Source organism: Aythya ferina, assembly GCF_964211825.1.
Source record: "Aythya ferina genome assembly, chromosome: Z".
NCBI classification, from domain to species: domain Eukaryota; kingdom Metazoa; phylum Chordata; class Aves; order Anseriformes; family Anatidae; genus Aythya; species Aythya ferina.
The window spans coordinates 25,626,758-25,650,214 of record NC_140299.1 but is presented as its reverse complement, the minus strand read 5'-3'; the positions used below and the strand labels follow the sequence as shown (position 1 = coordinate 25,650,214).

Sequence of the window (23,457 nt, the reverse complement as noted above, 5' to 3'; positions counted from 1 at the left end):
ATTTGTGAAACTTGAACCCAATTGCTGTAGAGATTTTGCAATAACATGAAATACAACTTAAATTAGTGGATCACACAAGCCTCTGTGCATTTTTTTTATTCTGATGTAGCTCATATAGGACATTGGTTTACTCTGCTGCAGACAGCTCAAGTCACCACAATAGGTCCTTTAGAAACTCTGACTTTAACACTACTTAAGTGTGTTTCTATATACAGAGCTCCCTGATTTGGTATGTATTTCTAGATGTGACTTCAAAAAAAAAAAAGCACAAAAAAAAAAAACACACTTGAAAGTAGGAAAGCAGAACTCTTAATCCTAATGTTTAAAAAAAATAAAATAACTTCCTCAAAATAGCATGTCCAGCTGGTTAACTCAGGCTTGAAAGGAGTTCATACCCCTCATAAAATTCAATGGTAGTGAAGTAGCTCTTCATACTGACTAAAGTTTAGAGGTAAGTTGTAGGGGTTCAGATATGATGAACATAATACAGACAGAGAATACAGGACAGATTCCAGAATGGTTTTGTCCCTAGGTGGTGGTGGTGGTGTTTAGTTTTGCTTTGTTTTATTTTCTTAGCTCCTTTTAAATGACCTTTTTCTGTGGTATCTTAACAGAGCATTGTTGGGCAAGTCACAGCAGATTACAATCGGGAGCAGCTTTGGCTTGCTAATGAAAATCTGATTGTTCAGCTACAAGCCCAAGCAAGGGGATACTTGATCAGGAAGAATTATCAGGAGAGAAAAGCATACCTCCAAAGCCAGGAACCATCTGCCATCAAAATACAGGTATTGTATTAGAATGAGAATGTAATCTGGCTTGGGTAACTATCTGCATGTGAGTGATTAAGTGGTGTATCACTGCTGAAAACAGACTGCTAATAACAAAATTCTCAAATCAGCAATTCAAACTTCAACTTTTGCAAATGTATTCCTGTCCTAGTTGGAATAACTATGCTTTTAAATAGAAAACCTCCAGTTTTCAAATAACAAATCGTATACACCTGTAACCTAAGCCACTTCAATGGGAAAATCTCAGAAATGCATAGCCTTGGCTTTATTCTGAGGTGTTCAGGTCTTGCATGGTATACCTAACCAAGACTGGAAGATTGGAATATATTTTTTGAGTATTGAAGCAAAAATTCCGTGGCAAAACATGATGTAAGAAATGCATTCCTTTCTAGACTATCCCAACTGGGAAGTGGTTTGCTTCTGTTCCATGAAGTCATAACTTGGTAGGGAGTGGCAGACGCCCTGGTATTATCAGGCTCTGACATTGTTACTTGGATGTCTTCTGTTTGTTGAACTCCAAAAGAAGTGTAAAAGAAACATTTCTGTGTGCTGAGAGTGTGAACACTGATGATTATTTTGGTGTCTATAGTAACAACTTAAAAATTCATGATGATAAATACTAGTAGCTCTTATCTGGATCGGGTTTTCACTTTCCTACATCGTGTCTGGGCACAGTAAAGTCTTTCACTGCTGTTTAAGTAATTCAGGGCCTTTGAAGAGGTTCAAAAGTGAGGAGAAGTTTAGGTAAATGAAGTTCTCTGATAGTTTTTTATGAGCATTAAAAGAGGCTGTGAAAAGCCAACAAGTGGAGAACTAGGCTGATGTCACTGTTTGGATAGACAAAAGACACATTATGGTAAATGCTGAGTACAGCTGAATGATCTGTATTGCTGAGGTCTTTGCTGAAAGTTTACTTTGAACTAGCAGAAGGAGAGCTGAATAAGGGAATTGGCAGGTTGTCATCTGTGGTACAAGGTGATGATCCTGAATGTCTCAGGAAGACCACAGACTTGAGGAGGAGGCCAGGACGAGAACAATGTGGGTTCTATTAGGTAAAGCAACAGCTCTGGGATGCAATGGGCAAGAAGAAGGTGGCTGGGTCTTCCTGTGTGAGGGATGAAGCTAATGACTGGGATGTTAAGGGTGTACTGGTGATAAGAGTAAGGATGGCTTCAGGGGAAAGGAGGAACTGATATTGGACAACAGTTCTAAAACTGGACCAAATTGGAATGAAATATCAGCGAAGCTTAAAAATATAAGCAAGATTACATTTAGGTTAATTATCTTTTTACTGTAAAGGACGTTTTTCTGTGTAATGTACACACAAATTGCTAACAATGTTTAAGTAGCCTTAAATATCAGTCTCTTATTAACAATGTCTCCTTATAAAACAGGCTTTCTGGAAAGGATTCAAACAAAGGAAAAGCTACGTTGATAGATTAAAGGTGCTTCAAGGCAACGTTGGTGCTATTGTCAAGGTAAGACTCCGCTCTGCTTCTGGGTCTGAGTATTCTTCATCCCTTGACTTGGTTCTCTGATGCCTGGGAATCTGCAGCTAGCAGCAGAAAATGAATGGGCTCATGCTCCAGAAATTTACATGGTGCTGAATGTTAATTGACAGTTTTGTAAACAGAAAGCTTCTTGAAAGCTGTGTGCATGACTTCTATAAAGCTTTGAGCTTGAGTGGATCATAATAGATTTTCTTATACTTCTCTTTCTATAATACTAATTTAGAGAATAGATATCACAAGCACATGAGACCAGTATGCCTACAACAGAGGACTGTCAGATACAAATTTAAAAGACATGCACTCGGATACACACATACAAACCATTTGTGCAGAATGTGTTATTTTATTTAATTTTCAGATTCAGTCATGGGTCAAAATGTGGTTAGCAAAGAGAGCTTACAGGAAGCGGCTGCAATACTTCAAGGATCATGTAAGTCCTTTTTCTTCATTTTGAACACAAAGCAGTAAATAGGGTAATATGACTACATGCACATTATAGAAATAAGTCCTAACTCGATTCTTTTGCTTGATCTTTGTACCTTACAGAATGAAGAAATTGTGAAGATACAAGCATTCCTCAGAGCAAACAAAGCCAGGGAGGACTACAGAACACTAAGTAAGTGGTAATGGTTATTTGTTGTATATCTGGGCAGAAGTATGTTCCTGTGTCACTTTAAAAAAAAATTAAAAAAAAATCCAAGATTTCTTAGTTTCCTATTCCCTTCAAAAACAGGTGCAAACAGTTGGAAACCAGTTGTGTTTTACCTATGCTATTTTACATACTTGTACTTTATGATAAATATTCAGCTTATGCTTGTAACTGTTATAACCTTTCTGCAGTTCAGCTTTTTATACACTGTAATCAGTTTCCCAAGGGTTTTACACGTGTTCAGTGATGTGTTAACTAACAAGCCAATTTTTTTCAACTATAGTTGGTGCTGAAAATCCACCCTTGCCTGTCTTGCGCAAATTCGCCTACCTCTTGGACCAAAGTGACTTAGATTTTCAAGAAGAACTAGAAGTAACAAGATTAAGAGAAGAAGTGGTTACGAAAATTCGATCCAACCAACAGCTGGAAAAGGACTTGAACTTAATGGATATAAAGATTGGGCTGCTGGTGAAAAACAGAATCACTCTTCAGGTCAGCAGACTGTTCAGTACTTAGTAACGTACACTGACAACTTCTATGTGTTAGAGCTCAGGATTAAAGAAACACAGAGTGGTTGTGTTGGAAGTGACCTCTGGAGATCACCTGTCCTGCTCAAGCAGGTCTACCCAGAGCAGGTTGTCCAGGTCCCTCTCAATGTGGCTTCTGAAGATCTCCAAGGAGGGAGTCTCCACAACCTCTGGGCAACCTGTGATAATGCTTGGTCACCCTCAGTTAGTTACAATACTGGCAAATGAAACACTTTGCTTAAGTAATCTGGTCAGAATAGCTTGCGTGAGAAGTTGCTCTTTTGTCCTGAGTGGTATTTCTGTTTGCTACTGAATGTCAGTTTGTTTTGCTAGTTTGGACAACAGTAATTATTTGGCACACTTAAAGCATTTTGGTAGAATAGAGTAGTCTTCTGATCATATTTGAGAGATTAAATAATTATTTAATTAAATAATTCATTAAATAATTAATGAGTCTATACATGAGATCAGATTTCCCAAACAGTCACTGTTGGCAAGCCATAATGGTGGCAAAAAAAAATGTTCAAAAGACCAGCTAGTGAATAAAGTAGCAAAAAGTACAAAGCTGCTAATAAATGACCTGATAGCAACATATAAAATAGTTAGAAAAAAAATCCGATTTGCCTTCTACATTTACATATAATATAAACTTTTGATCATTGCAGGATGTGGTATTGCATAGTAAGAAACTTAACAAAAAGAGCAAAAATCAGCTAGAAGAGATGGTTATGGTTGATAAACAGGGTATCAAAGGATTGAGCAAAGAGAGAAGAAAAAAACTGGAGGCATATCAACACTTATTCTATCTATTACAGGTAAGTCTTAGAGTAAAAATAAATATGACAAAATTGCTAAAGGAAAAAAGTATATTGCTTGCTCTATTTTAGCAATGTCAGTAGCAGTTATGAAAAGATTTCCAAAGGAGTGTTGTATGTAGATCACAGTAGATACTATCTTGGTCTTCTAATGTTTCCTGCAATTTAGAAAATCCATGCTGTCCTTAAATTGTGCAAGAAATATAGATGCTTTATTGTTGAGAATAACTTCAAGCCATACTGAAACCAAATAAATGTTTTCTTACATATATCTTTTAGTCCGCATGAATTAGTGTTAGTTTTATCCTTCATTGTATGTGGTGGAAAGGAAGCTGTCTGATAAGCAGCTTAAAGCGTATAATAAATTTTTTGCCCTTCCAATTAATCACATCTCACCTAAAATTTTCTAGAAGCTTAGATCTTCCCAGGGCAGATGCCCTTTGTAGGGATGGTTTATCTCAGAAAATAGTGTTCAAATAATTTGTTTGTTTTGCAGACTAATCCCATGTATCTGGCAAAGCTGATTTTCCAGATGCCTCAAAACAAATCAACCAAGTTTATGGATACAGTCATCTTCACTCTCTACAACTATGCCTCTAATCAACGAGAAGAATATCTGCTGCTCAAACTCTTCAAAACTGCTCTAGAAGAGGAAATAAAGTATGTACATTTAGTACAAGACTTCAGTTAATTTGTCTGACAGGCATTTCAGTAAATTCTTCATACCTAAAATAATTTGGTTAAATTTTTAATTGCTGTAAGACTATATATATAAATTTCAGTGGAGAATTTTGCTTTCAAGGTAGTAATTTACCCTGAAAATTAAATAATAAACCCTGTAAAATTAACACTTCAATTCAGAAAAAATTTTCTATGTTGAATACTTTTTTTGATAGTCACTTAAAAGGGGAAAAAAAAAAAAAAAAAAAGCTGGGCTCTCTTGCTTTCATAATTAGGTATTTAAGGGTGAGGAAACTTTTTTTTTTTTTTTTCTGCATAGGTATGTATTTTGAAAGTGTAGTGGAGATTGTTTTGTTTCTTTTTTTTTTTTTGAAAAATTACTAACTTGTTTTATGCACTTAACAGGCATTTGGGCCCTGACTTGTTTTTTTTATAGATTTTTTTTAGTGATCATTCACTATGCTGTGTTCCAGGGACATTATATTAATTCTCACTAGCATTCAGATACTAACTGCTACAATGTTATTCTATAGAGGAGTCTAAGAAATAGGCTGCATAAACATGTTTGAATATGCATAAAGGGTGCTTTCAAAAGAGTGGTCTGAAAAATGCTTAAAAACATTGATAACTGCATACATAAGTAAGATCTGTAAACTTTTCTATTGTTGATACAGCTCTAAGGTAGACCAGATACAGGATATTGTCACTGGAAATCCCACTGTCATCAAGATGGTTGTCAGCTTCAATCGAGGTGCTCGTGGACAGAACACTCTGCGCCAGCTCCTGGCACCAGTAGTGAAGGAGATCATGGATGACAAGTCCCTCATAATCAACACTAGTCCTGTAGATGTGTACAAGTCATGGGTAAATCAGCTAGAAATGCAGACTGGTGAGGCCAGGTAAGGGAGGAAGCTGGATATACCATACCATCTCTTACACACTTGAGGGATCCCTCAGTTTAACTTCCTCTTTCCTTCTCTGACAAACTGTGCTTGTGTCCATCTGTCCTTCCCCCATCTTTCCATAACACAGTGGGATGCTTACTTGGGGAGAAGTGCTTGAAATATTGTACTTCAACCTATTCTGAACAATATATTACTTTTATAGAATCACAGAATGGCTTGGGTTGGAAAGAACATTAAAGATCACCCAGTTCCACTCCCCCCTACTATTGGTGGGGATACCTACTACTAGATCGGGTTGCTCAAAGCCCCACCCAATCTGGCCTTGATTGCCTCCAGGGATGGCACATCCACGGCTTCTCTGGGTAGCCTGTTCCAGTGCCTCACCACCCTGAGAATAAAGAATTTCCTCCTTATATTTAATCTAAACCTATCCTCTTTTAGTTTAAATCCATTCCGCGTTGTCCTATCCCTACACTCAAAGAGCCTCTCCCCAGCTTTCCTGTTAGGCTCCCTTTAGGTACTTTAAAGGCCACTTTAAGGTCTCCCCAAAACCACCTCTACTCCAGGCTGAACACTCTCCAACTTCCTCAGCCTTTCTTTTTTCTAATTTTTTAAGTGATCCCAGGGATTTTATTCAAGTGACATCTGTACCACTGCTGTGATTGCTTATGGCTTGAGGGGAAAAATGAGATGAGGAAAAGGGGAAAGAAAAATTCTCTGTGAATTCCCCCTTCCCTTCATCACCCTTGCTTTCAAAGCTTGTGGTCTACAACAAATCACACAAGCTCCTCTAGCACCCCTACAGATTATTCTAGAAATGATGCCAGATGATCCCAGTTCCTGAAAGTATACTTGCTTGGAATCTAAATTTGCTTCCAAGTGTGACAGCATTCCTTAAACCTTTGGATTGGCTTGGGTTAATCAAAAAGAAAATCTTGTTTATGTTCATTCTACTTCCTTTCAGATATGAAAATGATCAAAAGTCATTTACTTCATCTTTATAGGTATAGTAAGCCATGCTTTGAAAGAATTTACAGGACTTTGTTTTTATAGCAATGTGATAGCACTGTCCTTCCGAAGAACTATGAATTGGAACTTTTTAAATCCATTATCAAATTTAGGAATCCTCTTTTGTAACAAAGGGAAGGAACATGGCCTGTGTGCCCCTACCCAAATGAAGAGTTCCCTCCAAAAAAGAAGCTAATGCACCTGATACTCTTGTTAAAACTCTTGTTACTTTGTAAACTTCAGCTGTATTTGTGTTTTTCTGTTCACTGACTCCTATGAGGCAAAAACTAAATAAATAAATCTAGTTTATTCTCTGATATGCTTAGCATGGTTTAATGTCTGTTTCCTTTACAGCAAATTGCCATATGATGTTACTACGGAACAAGCATTAACACACACGGAAGTAGTCAGTAAATTGGAATCATCAATTCAGAGTTTGCGAGCAGTAACTGATAAAGTTCTCACATCCATATTCTCATCTCTCAACATGATGCCGTAAGTGCTAAGTTGAGGTTCAGTTCATGTGAATGGTGAAGCTTGATATAAACCTTGTCAATTGTGATCCTTTCAAATTACATGGTTTGATATGTGCATCTCCAATGACTTCCCCAGTAGAGGGAGTGGTTTTCCTACTCCTACTCTGTTTTAGTCTTGTGAATGTCTCCATATACTTGAAACTTCTTGTATTTTCCATTACAATTTGTTTTGTGTTTTAAGTAGCTGACAAAAGAGCCAGTAACTTGGCTTACTAGTATGATTTGTTTGTTTCATCTAAGTCTTTCAGGTTTTCTTTTTGTCTGTTCCACTTGTAGCTATGGGATGAGATATATAGCCAAAGTTCTGAAGAGCTCACTCCATGAGAAATTCCCTGATGCAACAGAAGATGAACTATTAAAGGTAGACTTCCAAGGGCAAACCACCAGCCACTTGTTCTTTTGATGCCAAAGGGGATTTTTATTGACACTAAGCATTCTAATGAACTGATAAACAACAGCATTTATCTGAAGGGATCTGGTGTTACTTGGGTTTTAAAGGGGTGGTAGAAAAGGAAGAGAAAGGAATTCTGTTGTCACAACCTAGATTTCTTAGTCTGTGTGCTCAGCAATTCCTAATGACACTGCTCAACTTCTTGTAGATAGTCAACTTAGTAACAGTTCTTAGAGGTTTGGTCTTTATTTGAATCATCATACTTTTTGGTTTTATATTTTTGCCATTGCCACTAGAGGTCCTTTCATGAAGAACACAGTAGTCTTTATTTTTTTTTTCTTCCCTGAAGTTATCATATGAAAAGTAATATATTTAATTTAGAAAAAGTTAATTTTTTAATTTAAAGACAGTGTGAAAGAGCTCTAAAAAAAATTTACAAGTAGGTCCTTTCATTGTATTGCACACACTTAAGGTAGTTCTAAATGTTGTGGAAATGAAGCTCACAAATGAAGTGTGAGTGAAGGTATTGTACAGGCACTGTGATCATCTCTAACCTGTCACGTAGTCATTGTGCCTCTTTAGGGGCCTTGCTCCATGAGCCAACAGCGAACTGAAAGACTGACAACTCTGAAATTACAACTATTTATATTTCAGTAAAGGTGTTTTTATTAGTGTTTAGTGAAATGGTTTAATGAAATGGTTTTAATGAAATTTTTAAATGGTTTTTAAATGGTTTTTAAATTGCAAGGGATCCATTTCAATGGGACTAGCCATGTGTGTATATATAATGGCACCAGACAGCATTTCTGAAGTACTTCTATCCATCACTTCAGCAAGACAGGTTAAAAGTATTGCTTGACATAAGAAATAAGTAGAAAATAGAGCATAAAGCATTCAAGCCTTTGTGCAAGCTGGAGGTTCTACAGGTGACTACACATAAACTAAGGATCTTTGCAGAAGGAGAAGTCCTTTCTTTTTCTGGGACCAGGAAAGATATTAAACAGCCATTTGCATGACACAAATTACTGCAAGATCATTGTAGAGAGTGCAGTTTTGGAAAACGTGTTTTCTAGTCTCTTAATAATAATTAAAAAAAAAAAAAAAAAAAGACATTGAGACTTGTCTCTTAATGTCAATAGATGCATTAAACATTGGCAACTGTCTGTTGCACTTCAGAAAATGAACCTGTGGAGACAAACCTATCAAAATCTAGAAGGAAAGTTGTATGTGTCTTGATGTGTTCAAGTCAATGCCTTACACTAGCTTGACTATACCTAGCAGTACCAAATTGAAACCTTATTTTGAAAGTCTATAACTGATGCTTTAAAAGGCCCAAATTCTAAATACAAAAATTATTGATGTGTTGTTTAACTAAAAATATTCATTACAAAGTTTGGAATATATATATTTTTATTTTTGCTGTGGAGCAAATCCAATGAATATAAGAACTGACTTAGAGCTTAACGGAATACTAATCTTTGAAGAGTTGTTATGACGAAAGATTGATTCTATTCTTTTATGAATTTGCTTTTTGGTGTTTAATGATATTCAGTTTTTGTGTTAAGTGTTATTGAGACATTTGCCAAAGTGTTGGAAGAATTTGTTGTGAGATAAGCAGTTGATTTTTCTCTTCCTTAATAGTTTACTAGATAATTAAGGGCTATTTTAAATTGAATATTTTACCCACTTTGTTACTCCAAAGCTTAAAAATAAGCTGTAGTTTTTATTACTGGTGCTGGTTTAAATATAAATTTGAAGATTCCAGTATATGTCTGGTAGGTTTCTGACAGTCAAAAACAGACAGTTATTGTAATGGAAATAATGTAGTTGAAATCAGGCAATTCCATTTCTAAACATTTTTTTAATACATAGCTGTCTGATATTTTGGAAACATGTTTTAAAAAGTACATGTCTGTACACAGAAGTATGTATGCTTGTTTTTTTATTGTGTTATGGTATGGCGCACTTTACTGTCCTTGCATCATATAAAAAATCAGACTCTTTTCAGTTGGACACATAGGTAACACATACATCCTAGGAGTTTTTCCTTGTTTTCTACCACCAGTTCATATGGTCTAAGTTGGAAGTGATTGATAATGTTCTGTAAAATGTGATTATGTATGAAAAGGAAATTCTCTTAATTTTTTTCTTTACAGATTGTTGGAAACCTCTTGTACTATCGCTATATGAACCCTGCCATTGTTGCTCCTGATGGTTTTGATATAATTGATATGACAGCCGGGGGCCAGATACACCCTGACCAGAGGAGGAATCTAGGTTGTGTGGCAAAAGTCCTTCAGCATGCTGCTTCTAACAAGCTCTTTGAAGGAGAGAGTGAACATCTGTCATCTATGAATGCTTACCTCTCACAGACATACCAGAAGTTCAGGTATGAAAGGCTCTCACAAGTAGCTATACAGTAAGAATGCTCTTCTAGGATGAGTAAGGAAGACTAGTTTGTGCATTCTGCAAATAATAACACCCTGCTTAAAGTTGAATGTTGAAGGATTCTCACTCACTGAGGAAGCTGAAGCAGAAGGAGCATGTTGTATTCCTTCTTGAGCATTACTTGGAGCACCAATCAGCCCTGCTGATTTCATTGCAGTAAGACTTCCTTACTGTAAATACAGATTATGAAAGCAGCATGAAATGATTCACAGTCTAGCAGAAACATTTGTGTTCCTCAGTTGGGTGGGATAGCTGAATGTTTTGTCTGAGGAAAAGACTTACTGATGAGAAAAAGTTGCTTTTTTCATTTTTATTCTTTCATCTTTATACAGTCACAGGAAACTGTTTGTTTTGTTACACTACAGGACACAAGTTTGTTGGAATTACTGACCATCTTTTCGTGTGGTTGCTATTATACTGAAGTGTTCTTCTGCCCTGTGTCAGACTTATTTTTGTAACAATCATGCTTATTGACCATGCTTAATAAAAGCAAATGTACTGTTCATATAATGTGTTTCCTTGAGAGATCAGCCATGAACACAAAGGCATAACCTTAGTCACTCTGTTTATTTAAGGTATTATTTGAGGGCACGACACAAACATGACGAATAGGGTAGAAAGTGTAGCAAGATCAACAAAGGTTAATAAAGGAAAAAACCTACTCTAACTAGTCCTTTGATTACTACAAAAGAAAGAAATCGTCTTTTAATGAAGCCAACTTCTTACTAGACTGATTCTCTGGGGATCTTTACTTAAAACAGAAATGCCCTGCCTACCTTAGATACCAATGGTGGTTAATCCTAGCTGCTCAGATTCAGATCCTCTGAATTTAGAAAACAAACTGTTCCTTTGGCAGGAGGACCTTGCTGTTTGTTGGTTGTCTATGCATATCCCTGAAGTCGTTAGTAGCTCAGAGTAAATCATTGTCTTGTAAAGTAGGACTCTGTTCTCCACGTAGCTCCAAGTTGATATAATGCTTGAAGCATTTTTTGCATTTTCTCCTCTTAAGATCCTTGGATTTTAAACAATGCCATATTTTATGACACCTCAGTTTGATTTGAAGAAGTGATTTAAATTTTGTAGCCCAAAGTTTAATAATTTGGTAATTTTATATAGTTATCTCAAATAATTTCTTCTCAGCACACTTCATACTACAAAGTGCATTTATAACAACAGAGGGTATTTCTGTGGAAATCCTTTCATAACTTCTTAAGCATTAAATATGGGTTTCTCTAAATATTTTGGATTTGCCGAGTTATCAGTCTGTGCAGAATCAGCAGAAAAATCTTACCTCAAAAATAATCTTTCACCAGCTGTCCAGGAAGTCGTCATTAGTGTTTGAAGGAACCTTTCTTCAAAGACAATGTATTTACACATCAATATAGAGTAGATTGCAGATTATAAGACAAATATAATGCAAATTGAAGACTTGCTTATATTTTTAATACAGCCAAAATAAAGAGAATTTATAGCTAACAATTATTGTCTCTCATTTTCTCTTAGAAATTTTTTTCAGGCAGCATGTGATGTTCCTGAACCAGAGGAGAAATTCAATATTGATGAGTACTCTGATATGGTGACCCTCAGCAAACCTGTCATATATATCTCAATTGAAGAAATTATCAATACCCATTCAGTAAGTGGATATACTTATTAGGAGACTAAAATGTATAGGTTATGAAATAATTATAACAGTCTCTGAGGAAAGTTTAAAGTGTGTTTCTTTTGAAAGAATTTCTTCAGTCTCTAGTATGGTTTGACATTGAGTATTAAATTTTCCTAGAGGACTGCTTCCATGTAAAAGCAATATCTTGAATAACAATGAGAATATAACATTGTATGATGGGAAAACATTTTTGTTTCCATCTAGTGTGATATTGCTAACTTATTTATATTTATAAACTCTTTCCTATCTTGGTTAAGAAAGTAAGCCCAGTTTGAAGAAGTTCCTTTGATGCTAGGAAAACAGGAAATCTCAGTGTATTTTGTTTCATACATCATATATGCATTGTGTTGGAAGCAGACCTAAATATCTGATTTAGGAAGGACAAACTGTATTTCCTGTCAGATCTTTTTTCCTGGGTAAAGAATAGAATAATAGAATCATAGATTAACTGCAGTCCATAGTTTGATTTAGGGTACAAGTTATGTCTTCCACGTGGTCTTCATGAAGCTGGGATAATATTTTCTAGCTTAAAATATTATTTTCTAGCTTAAAAAAAAAAAAGGGGGGAGAGGAGGCAGGAGGAGGGAAGTACCACAGAGAACCTCCCCTTATGTTTTCAGATATGCTATAGAAAAAGTGCTCAACTTCCAGTATACCACATTGCAAATCCTCTTATAGCCTGGTCTGCTAATTACATACATGCTGGATAGTCTTTGTATCTACTTTTTTCTTTTAATTTAAGGCATAGACCTATTCCTTTATGCCACTCATTGGTGACATTTATACACTAGTCTTATTCAAATATTACATCTAGTGAGGTTGTTTTTTCTCTAATATGTCCTTGGAGTTGAAATTACTATGCTATTCTGGTTTTGTTGATAAAATATCCTATAAAATATGAAATAACTTAATGAAAGTAAATTGCTGAACAAAGGAGATCAAGAAGATTGGTCTTTTTTGATAATATCACAACACAGTTCTCTGCTTGCAGGAAGTAAGCAATTAGGTGGGAATACTACACATTATTTTAGTGCAGTAACTCTAGCAGATGATCTTCTTTTACCAATGCCACTTCTTCCACCAAACTTCCTGCTTTCATCTGAATTGTCTTCTCCCACTGTATCTTCCCTATGAATGTAAATTCAGCTTTCCATTCTGGTCATACAGCTCAAAATTAGTTTGAGTAACAGGATGTACATAAAAATCCTGTCCTTTGTCATACATAGTTCAGTTTAAAAAAAAGTTCTCAAATCTGACCTCTATCATCAGATCTGGTGGTAACTGCTTAACTTATTTTCTTTTCACAACTCTTCAGAGTGTAGCTGGAATGAGAGATCTGTTAGATTCATCAGCTTTGTTTTTTTTTTTGGTACTTCCATGTTTTTGTCTTGCCTGAGAGAGGACTTGTTCTGTGAATGTATTCATTCTGTGCTTGTATACAGTTAAGCATGGTGGAGCTTTATTCAGTATGAGTAGAGTTGCTCAGCTATTTTCATAATATCATACTCAATGCTATGTACAGTGTAGGGTAGTTGCTGCACTTAAGTCTGAGAAATTAACAATTACAGGCCTATAATTCTCACTTAAGACTGAGAAATTAAGTTACAAGCCTATAGTTCTCACTTAACTGTCCTGTTAGTATGACTGAAACACTTACATGCCTTTGCTTTCTGGTCTTGGACCTTTTAGTTGTCAGTAAGTTTATAGTAACCATTAACTTTTTTCTAAAAATAGCTTGCAGTGCTTAAACTACTTAATATCTTGGAATTTTTGGCTTCTATGCATGCTTTGCTATAATTAAATTTCGAAGAAGCTTGGTGACCCTATGCCTTTCCATCAGGCTTTCATATAAGGAATACTTCTATGGGAAATGAACTGCTGGATTTTGCAGTCATCAACACTGCCAACTCAATCTAACTCAATATGAGGTCACTTTATCATCAATAGTGAGAACCTGTTTACAGGAAAACGTTAATGCCCATCCATGGTCTTTACTAACTTGTTTCACCCGTATTTTTGTGGCTTAGTTTTGGGAAGATGTCTGGGTGCAATGAAAGTTACTGTGAATATGTTCATAAATATGCAACTGCTGCTTTACTGTTTCTTATAGTTCTAGGTGCTGTATAGATTCCTTTCTTACTTATAAAACTGAAAGGTATTTCTGAAAGGTATCACTAACAGTATTGTATTTCAAAATAGCTACTATAATGGTTACACAGGGGGAAAAAATAAATATATTTCTATGCAACCACTGACCCTGTCTTCATCCCTCTGTATTCTCAGTTCAGGATGCCACACTGAAAGGTACTGCTTGTGTTATTACCCTAAAGGCAAATCTTAAACTTTTTTCTTCTCAGTTGTGATGTTCAGCACTGAAGTTAACTTGCAGAGGAACACAGCAAGCTGCCTTACTGCAAGAACAATTCTGAAGTCATTGTCTAGAAAGGTGTATGCTTGTTCCCCCTGCCTCCCACCCACTTTAGTTCCTCCATAATGCTGATAACAATCCATCTTTTTTTCAGTATATAGTCTCCAGATTTCTTTACAAGTATAAAGACATTGGTATGGCTTTTTGGAATTATGTCTTTATGTACATTTGTTTATAGCTACTGTTGGAACACCAGGATGCCATTGCCACTGAGCCAAATGATCTGCTGAATGAACTGCTGGAAGGACTGGGACCTGTTCCTGATGTAGAGTCTTTCCTTGGTATGTTGTTTTTCATCTCATGGTTAACTTCAATTTGGGGTAAGACTAAATGGGGTCTTGATTTAAATACTACAAGATACACAAATTCTCATCTCTCTGATGTTACCAGATTCTGCATTTACTGTAAACATGTTTTTTTGAACACTTGCTGTGACATTCTCAAAAGTGAATTCACACTTTGACTATAGGTGATCCTGCTGAAAATCAAAGCTGATGCAGAGTCAATACAGGTAGCTATCTTTGACAGCACCCTTGAGATGTGTGAAGAGCTTCTAACTGAAATTTTAACTGAATCATAAGGTTGGAAAAGAACCCCCTCCAAGATCATCTGGTCCAAACATCACCCTACAAACAATGTCACCCACTAAACCATGTCCCTAAGCACCATGTCCAACCTTTCCTTGAACACCCCCAGGGATGGTGACGCCACCACCTCCCTGCGCACCTGTTCCAATGCCTGACTTCTCCTTCTGAGAAGAAATGCCTCCTAATTTCCAATCTAAACCACCCCTGGCACAACTTGAGGCCATTCCTTCTATTCCTATCACTAGTTACACGCAAGAAGAGGCCAACTCCCAGCTCCCTACACCTTCCTTTCAGGTAGCTGCAGAGAGCAATAAGGTCTCCCCTGAGCCTCCTCTTCTCCAGACTAAACAACCCCACTTCTCTCAGCCACATCCTGTAGGACTTGTGTTCTAAGCCCTTCACCAGCTTTGTAGCCCTTCTCTGGACATGCTCCAGGGCCTCTGTCTTTCTTGTAGTGAGGGGCCCAAAGTCAAACACATTACTCGAGGTGTAGCCTCACCAGACCTGAATACAGGGGAGGATCACTTCCCTGGCCCTGCTGGCTACAAAATTCCTGATACAACCAGGATGCCACTGGCCTTTTTGGCACATTGCTGGCTCAAACAAGCATCAGTCAGCACACACAGTACTGAAGATTATTTGTGATACAAAATCCAAACACTAGCGTTTCTAAAAATGATCTGGTTTTGTTCAAATTGCCGGACAGGGAAAAAAAATATATATTTTAAATAACCTAAACTTCGTATTTGGTCTTCTTGGCCACAAATGGCCACAAAATTGCAGAGAAACTTTTAAATACCAGTTTTAATTTGGAGACTTATTTTTCCAGTTAAAAATGAGGTTTAAAAATATATTTGAATTTGTAACGAATAAATGTGGCTGATATTTCATTTGCCTCAACAGTATTAGGAAGTGAACTGCATTCCTTCTTGTTTAGAAAGTAGCTATAACATCACAGATAATACCAGGTTCAAGGTAAACAGCTACTGCTCTTTCATTTTTCACTGTCACTGCAAGTTAGGATAAAAGATATGAAATCATTCTCCTTTTGAAAATAAGATGTGAGTCTCTTGCAGATCAGTACTTCAAAAGGAAATTATTTGAGGCATTTCCAAAATATTCTGAGTTTATAAGTAGATGGTTTATGGTTTTGTTTATTCAGTGTTCCCCCCCAAAAAGACTGCTTTTAATGGTAGGAATGGGTGTGTTATTAAATAAGGTGATGATTAGGTGGTGATTTTGTTTTATGCATTGACTCTTCATAAAATTAGCAAACTGAAGTAAAAGATATTTCCTTTCTTACAGGGGAAGGATCTGTTGATCCCAATGACCCCAACAGGGAAGGCACACTGAATCAGCTTGCAAAAACAGAGATTTCACTGTCTTTAACGAGCAAATACGAGTTACGAGAAGGTGAAGATCAGGATCTTAAAAGCCTGATGATAAAGTAAGTTTTGCTCAAAAATCTGTATTTTTAAAAATAACTGATCAATGACTGGATCCATAATCTATACATAATGAATATTTTCTGGGAAGCTATAAAAAAAATTCTGCTTTAAAACATCACAGTCTTGGGAAAGTTGAGATGAAAAGCTGTTTAGATGCTTAAGGGGTGGACACTATGAAACTGTCTTCTCTTCCCCCTGAAACAAAAACACTTCCCTGACCTACTGCCATCAGGCACTGGAACAGGATGTGACTGTCACTTTAGTATGAATAGTGCATGCTTTTATTTTATGTAAAGGAAATGATGTTTATTCTATTCCTTTACTAAAGGAATTGATGTTTATTCTATTTAGTCTGCAGATTGAGGACTGAGTAGTTGGATAACCTATAACCTACTTTATAGTCCAAAATTTTGTCATAAAATCATATACTATCAATGGCTTGTGTGTCATCTTCAGAATTATTTAAACTTGTCCAGAATAAGGCTTGTTATATTATATCCTGCTGCTACTTCAACAAAGGGGAGAATTGGATTGTTTACTTCTCTACTTAACACACAAGTGAGAAAGCTAGAAATTCACTTTAAATCCTTATGTTGTATTTCCCTCTAATGTTCTTGTAAGCACTATGAGTGTAGACACAAACTTCAAGTTTTTTCAAAATCAAAACACAGAGGGAAAAAGAATTTACTAGGTAGTATGTGAAGTTTTACTTTTGAAGAAAGTTCTTAGCTATAATGTCTGCAGTCCAATCTCAAAGTCAGACTTTGTTCAAAGTCTGGAAAAAATATAAAATGTTAGGTACAAGAAAAACTTGTTATCTATACTAAAAGGAAAAGGAGTTTTTCTACGGTAAGTTTTACATATTTGATCTGAATCAAACAAAAAAATAGTTTTTCTCTAGCCTGTTATCAAAACTGGAGACAGTGAAAAGACTGCAAAGACAATAACAAATCAGAATGGTGTTAGTTACTTGGTGTTCCACAGACCAGGGCTCTAGAGCTATTCCCAAAGTGTTGTGGGTTTTTGTTGTTGTTTTTATTATGGATATGCCTGCTGTTGTCACTTAAAAACAAACAAACAACAACAACAAAAACTGTTCTGTTTTTCCTCTATGTCAGACTAATATGTTAGCCCTTAACTTTATCTCTGAAGATATTCAAAATCAAGGCCAAAAGAAACATTTAAAATCATACTCAATCCTTTACATTGTGTGGAAATACATTGAAATAATAGCAAGAAAATTAACAGAATTTAACTTCTTTGCATAAGTGCTTTCAAGTAATCTCAATGGCATTTTAAGATCTAGTAAACAAACTGACAGAAGAATAAATAGCAACCTGTGTTAAACTGCAGCAAAAAAAAAAAAAAAGTTAAAATACTTGACACAACTGTTTATACAAGGGATGTAAACACAGATACTGTAGCTTCCTTTTTTTCTCTAAAGCGACATGCCTCTTGAACAGAAGTATTAAAGTATTTGTTTTTAAATGGTTTTGTTAAGGCTTCTGTGACAAGCCCAAAGATTTGCAGGTACCTCTGTCTAGAAGACGTTATGTAAGGTGCCCAGTACACGTGGTCTGAATGCATAGGGACAGCATGCCAAGTTGTACGTGAGTGGGGAGGAGTGGAGCCCTAGGCTGTTTTGCTTCTGGAAAACAAGAAATCTGAGCTGGTTTGGTGTAAAGGAGATGAAGTAGGCATGCATGTATTACCAGCCATATCAGCATACAGATAGGTTTCAAGTGCACGGAATGGTAACACTGTCCCATGTTTGCTACTGTTAATGGTGGTGGTGACCACCAAAGGCTGAGAAAGGTTTTGCCAGGCAGAGAAAGCCAGGAATGTGTTGATGTAACACAGGTGAATTAATTTTAGGGGATCTTGGTGGTTTTGTTTGTTGTTTTTTCTTTGTTTTCTGGGGATCTGGAGGGAATTCCAAGAGTTTGTGAAGGAAAAATCTTGTTTGTAATGGTGTCCTCCGAATTAATAGAATTCTGTAATAAGACATTCTTTGAAGTATTATAGATAAACTCCTACCAAAAAAGAACTGGTTTACATATCAGCATGCAACAGCTTCCTTTTTTTTTTTTTTTTTTTTTTTTTTTAGTGAGGAAGTGCTCCATATGTTGCCACTAAAGAAACATCTGCCCCTTAAGTAGTGTCTGCTGTGCAATTCCTTCAAAAGTTCAGCTTTGAGTGCCTTTCCACTTTATTTAGTAGATACGATCCTTATGTACCTGCATAGTTCAGGCTTTGGAAAGGTGACCTTCCAACCTGCTGTCATGATCATAATTAGAATCCTTTTTTATATTGTTGGTTTGGTTTTTATTATGTTAGCAGTAACTGTTATACTATGTTAACCAGTTAGATATTTCCTAAAATAAAAGGGAGAAAAGTATGTACACACTTCTCTTGTTGCCTGTGTAGAAGTCATATGTTCAGTGTCCAGATCAATGGAAGATCTGGAATATAAAACCGAAGAAATACTTGTATTACCAAGCATAAAGGGCATGCTTGCTAGTTTTACAGTCAAAGAAATAAAATGCACAGATGAACCAGTGGTAACTGTTTTGTAATACCCATATATTCTTTTTAAAAGGACCAAAAGACTTATTGTGGATGTGATACGAGCTCAGCCAGGGGATACGCTCTTAGAAATATTAGAAACAACAGCCACTGCGCAACAGGTAAGTGCTATATTATGCCTGAATAGGGAAGAAAATAACTATTTTATTAAAGCTATTTAAAAGCAGATTTCTGACAGCTTTTTCTCTTACTATAATAATAGCATTGTTGCTATTTGTAAACTACATGTAGGACTGGTAACAACTTGGAGGAGGGGGGAATATTAATTCTTGCTGTCAACTACAACAGCTGGAATAATATATTTCATAATTCTTTAAACTTGTAAACATGGCCTCTTCTTTCCTATGTACTAATGCAAGCAAATAGCCTGAGGTGAATTCTCTGATGGATTTTTCTTTTTCTTGTAAACTTTGGTATATTGAGTTATTTGCTGCCTAGTATATTTGCTTAAGCAATATAAGCAAACATTGGCTTGGGAACTGCAGCTATCTTTGATGTAGGAAATGAGTGGGAAGAGCTCTCAGCTGAGGATTTGCCCTGGAGATACTGACGCACAAAGCCACATCTCAATAACATGCACTTTTTAGCTTAGTTTAAAGAGTGTGTAAATGTGTGTGTAAGCAGGGGGCACCTGTGAGACCTGGACAGTCTTCATACAACTAAATGAAGCCAGTGAGTCTTCTGGCTAATTTCAGACATGTTTATATTAATTGAAACGTGACTGTTGTGAAGAGTTACTGAAGGTATATCAAAAGGGAATAGTAAACTGAGCAACTTTAGACAATTTGATAAGAAAATAGAAACAAAGACAATTACATTTCTTTATCTCCTGTGAGAATTCAATGCATCTGAATTCTTAACTGTTATCCTTAATTGTATCCCTAAATGTTTTGGATTTCTTTTTACCCAGGAATCTGAGCACTTGAAACTTGTAGAAAAACGTGCCATTTTAGATTCCAAAACTCCAGAGAAAATGAAGCACAGTCAGTCTATTTTTGAAGAAGGGCAGCTACCAATAGAACAAAAGAAAAGGAAAATTCAGAGAAATCTCCGGACATTGGAACAAGCAGGATTAGTGTCTTCAGCAACTAAGTACCAAGAAATTATAAATGAGATTGCTAAGGTAAATAGAACATGCTTCTTCTAAACTGATGATTTTTTTTAGGTATCTAGCTCAAATCCATTCTAGCTAGACATGTTAACTGATATTAAGTCTGGATAGCAAAGGCTACTGCTCCACATTATTCAGTTCAGGTAGTTGTGCATTAGCATGCTGCCTCTCAGTTAATCAGTAAACTAAGATTTGTTTCTTATTTGAACACTTCATTGATTTATTGTAGTGTCCTGAAGACCACAATAAATTTCAGGCTACCACAACTTGTAATTAATTTAGCTCCAACTATTTGTAGTCACCTTGAATGAGGGGATATAAGTTTGCCCACAGAAGACATAAAGCCAGTGTTGGACTGAGTGGGCCTTGGTGCAGACATCCACAAGGTTAGCTTTTCAGTTGTCAACCTGCTGGGCTTTCCTAGGGTTTTGAGGTGCCCAGTGACAGCAGTCTGCTTGGAGGGGCTGTCACCAGATGGAGACAATCATGCATTAGGAGAGAGAGTTTCAAACCACCTGTCCAATCTCCTTTCCAACCAATGCCTAACTGTTTAACTTCCCCAAAGTCAATATATCTAATTAATAAGCTTATTGCATAATAAGCTTAAATCTTCTGTTTTAGGATATCCGGAATCAAAGAAGATACAGACATCACCGAAAAGCTGAACTGGTGAAACTCCAGCAGACTTTGAATGCACTTAACTCCAAGACAGCATTTTATGAAGAACAAATTAATTATTACAACACCTATATAAAAACTTGTTTAGACAACTTAACAAGAAAGTGAGTTGATTCTTCTTGTCTTTTAATATTTTAATGTGTTTTATTAGGAGGGATAGCAGGTCTTGTAGTAGGAATCTTTGATTCCAATGGGTAGGCAACCCACAGATTTAAAAGTACATATGAGTTGCCACTGAGCTAACCAAAAATCCTTAAACAATGAGGCATACATTTATTTAATTTTTCCTTAAGGAGGACTGTTTCCCTATAATATGGTTTCAATATATTTAATTAGTGTTACTTTGCAAGTCTACTAGCATCCTTTGAAGTCATGAAGCTTTGGGAAGTGACTATTGATTTTCTTCCTTCATTGAATAGATTTGTCTTTAGAATAGAATGGGGAAATAAATAAAAAAACATCTTATTTTTCATGAATGATGCAGCCACTCATTTGTGATCCAACTCCTAGTAGGGCCATTAAGGTGTCAAAATAAAAGCATTTTAATGGCATGAACAGGAGCTTTCTCAGTGGTCCAAAAAGGAACACTAACGATCAACCTTATTTAATACCTATGTCACTGTATGCTTCCAAACTGCTGCTTTTAAGTGATGATTGTGAACTCTTTTAGACTGGGTTTGCTTTTCACAATAGAATTTAGATAAGTGCTAGTAAATGTTCATTCAAAATAATTACAAAAATATTTTAGACTACTTCAGGTGCCAAAAATCCTTCTAATTCTTGGATTGTTCCTTAATAGCTACTTAGGAGGGCAAAGAGTGAAGAAAAAATAAAGCTAGAAGACTAGCTGAAATATAAAAGACATTTGTGTGCTGGTAGCTTAATTACAAGCCATTTTTTGTTCTCTCCCAGAAATTCAAGGAGGTCAATTAAAGTGGATGGAAAAGAGGAGGTAAAGGGAAGCAAAAAACTGAAGCAGGCATCATTAAAGTATACTGCTGCAAGACTGCATGAAAAGGGTGTCATCCTAGAAATTGAAGATCTTCAAACTAACCAGTAAGTGTGGCACAAAACAATTGAGAGCATTTTCTAATCACCAACTCCCTCAGGAGTCTGTCTTTTGTGAAAATTATTTGCAATTTCCTGCACTGCACCTAAAATACCTTCAGATTTTTTTATCATTCAGGAAAAAGATAAAGTCTAATAGTTGTGATTAATTTTTATCCTTGTACCTTGCTATATGACTACTCCAGTAAGATACTGGAATATGTCTATTTTGGCATTAGTTTAGATGGGATTAGTATGAGTTAGGCAGCATGTTCACTAAGGACTGACTTGTTAAGCAATTGTAACATACTTTTTCATTTGCTGACCAAATGCTTTCATATTACTGAGTAAATACCTCATATGCTGTGCTTCCCAACTATGGCAAACTGGGAATGTATGTGGTAGTTTAACCTCCCTGTTGTATCTATCCATTATAAAGCTGCTCTTCCACCCTATGCATCTTTCCATCTTGCTTCTACATTGGAAAAGGTTTCTGGGTTGCAACTTTTTCCAAGTAGGTTTGTCAACAGTGGCAAAACTGACACCAGAGATTTGTGTACACCTGCAAGATGATACTCAAAGGTGGCAGAACAAATCTGCGTGCCCTGTGGACACTTGTTCCTCTTTGTTCTCTGTAATTCTCACAAGCAATTTTTTTCTCAGTATAAAGGACTGTTAAGAGCTATATGCCATACTACAAGTATACGAGACAAGCCTCCAAGAAGATATTGCAATAGTGATGGTGTGGTTCATGCAACATTATGCTAGTGATCTTCAGATAATAACTGATAGATCAAGTTAAAATGTCCACTCCCTAGTCTAACAAAGCCAAAGCAGATTTCATGTTAAAGTAAGACACCCTTTTTTAGTCTTCTCTTACCTTCTGAAGACCACTCGACAGACCTGTTCTAAGTTGTTAGGCATTGGAATGGGCTGCCCAGGAAAGTGGTGGAGTCACCATCCCTGGAGGTGTTTAAAAGACGTTTAGATGTAGAGCTTAGTGATATGGGTTAGTGGAGGACTGGTTAGTGTTAGGTCAGAGGTTGGACTTGGTGATCTTGGAGGTCTCTTCCAACTTAGATGATTCTGTGATTCTGTATATAAGTTGAACCTGCCATGTGAAGGTAGTAGTAGCTTCTGCTTGCAGTTCTGCAGGATCAGCATATTACAACAGGATGGGAAATGCAACATGGCATACAGTTTCATGAATATTTTTCAGTGACCCCTGTGCTCCATGTATTTCACTGTTTATGCATCCTACCTTAACTATGCATTATATAAATCAGGTCAGAAAAAAAGTGATCAGATTTTAGTTTGTGGGGTACAAAAGGAAAGGAGAGAAAGGACAGGCTTACCCACCAGCTGATATAGCCAAACTCTGGTATAGCCAAATAAATTCTACTAAAACTCAGATGTTCTCCATCAGACTATGTGATTCTACACAGTGGATTTGCTAAAACAATGAGAACAATTCCTAGATTACCTGGTATGTTATGTTGTTGCACTATACCGAAACCACTGGTCTGGGCAAAAAGCATCCTTCCTGTTCAAAGCAGTGGGATTTGTTTCTAAGGGTCACTTAAATTTTTTGGTTGGCTTTTTTTTTTTTTTTTTTTTTTTTGGTTTAGTGTTTGGTGTCTGTTCATA

At 36.3% G+C, this 23,457-nt stretch overlaps 1 protein-coding gene across 6 annotated transcripts in view; it reads left to right on the top strand.

Moving 5' to 3' along the window:
• IQGAP2 (IQ motif containing GTPase activating protein 2) overlaps positions 1-23,457 on the top strand; it is a 125,525-nt gene that overhangs the window by 100,061 nt on the left and 2,007 nt on the right. For all 6 annotated transcript variants that reach the window (XM_084503819.1, XM_084503817.1, XM_084503815.1 and 3 more), the window contains 18 exons: positions 615-785; positions 2,183-2,266; positions 2,658-2,729; positions 2,846-2,915; positions 3,232-3,440; positions 4,141-4,290; positions 4,787-4,950; positions 5,646-5,870; positions 7,239-7,379; positions 7,697-7,781; positions 9,968-10,200; positions 11,763-11,895; positions 14,532-14,634; positions 16,246-16,387; positions 18,988-19,075; positions 19,885-20,097; positions 20,707-20,867; positions 21,676-21,819. In XM_084503819.1, coding sequence (XP_084359945.1) covers positions 615-785; positions 2,183-2,266; positions 2,658-2,729; positions 2,846-2,915; positions 3,232-3,440; positions 4,141-4,290; positions 4,787-4,950; positions 5,646-5,870; positions 7,239-7,379; positions 7,697-7,781; positions 9,968-10,200; positions 11,763-11,895; positions 14,532-14,634; positions 16,246-16,387; positions 18,988-19,075; positions 19,885-20,097; positions 20,707-20,867; positions 21,676-21,819 — 2,588 coding nt within the window. The remainder of the gene's footprint in view (positions 1-614; positions 786-2,182; positions 2,267-2,657; positions 2,730-2,845; positions 2,916-3,231; positions 3,441-4,140; positions 4,291-4,786; positions 4,951-5,645; positions 5,871-7,238; positions 7,380-7,696; positions 7,782-9,967; positions 10,201-11,762; positions 11,896-14,531; positions 14,635-16,245; positions 16,388-18,987; positions 19,076-19,884; positions 20,098-20,706; positions 20,868-21,675; positions 21,820-23,457) is intronic.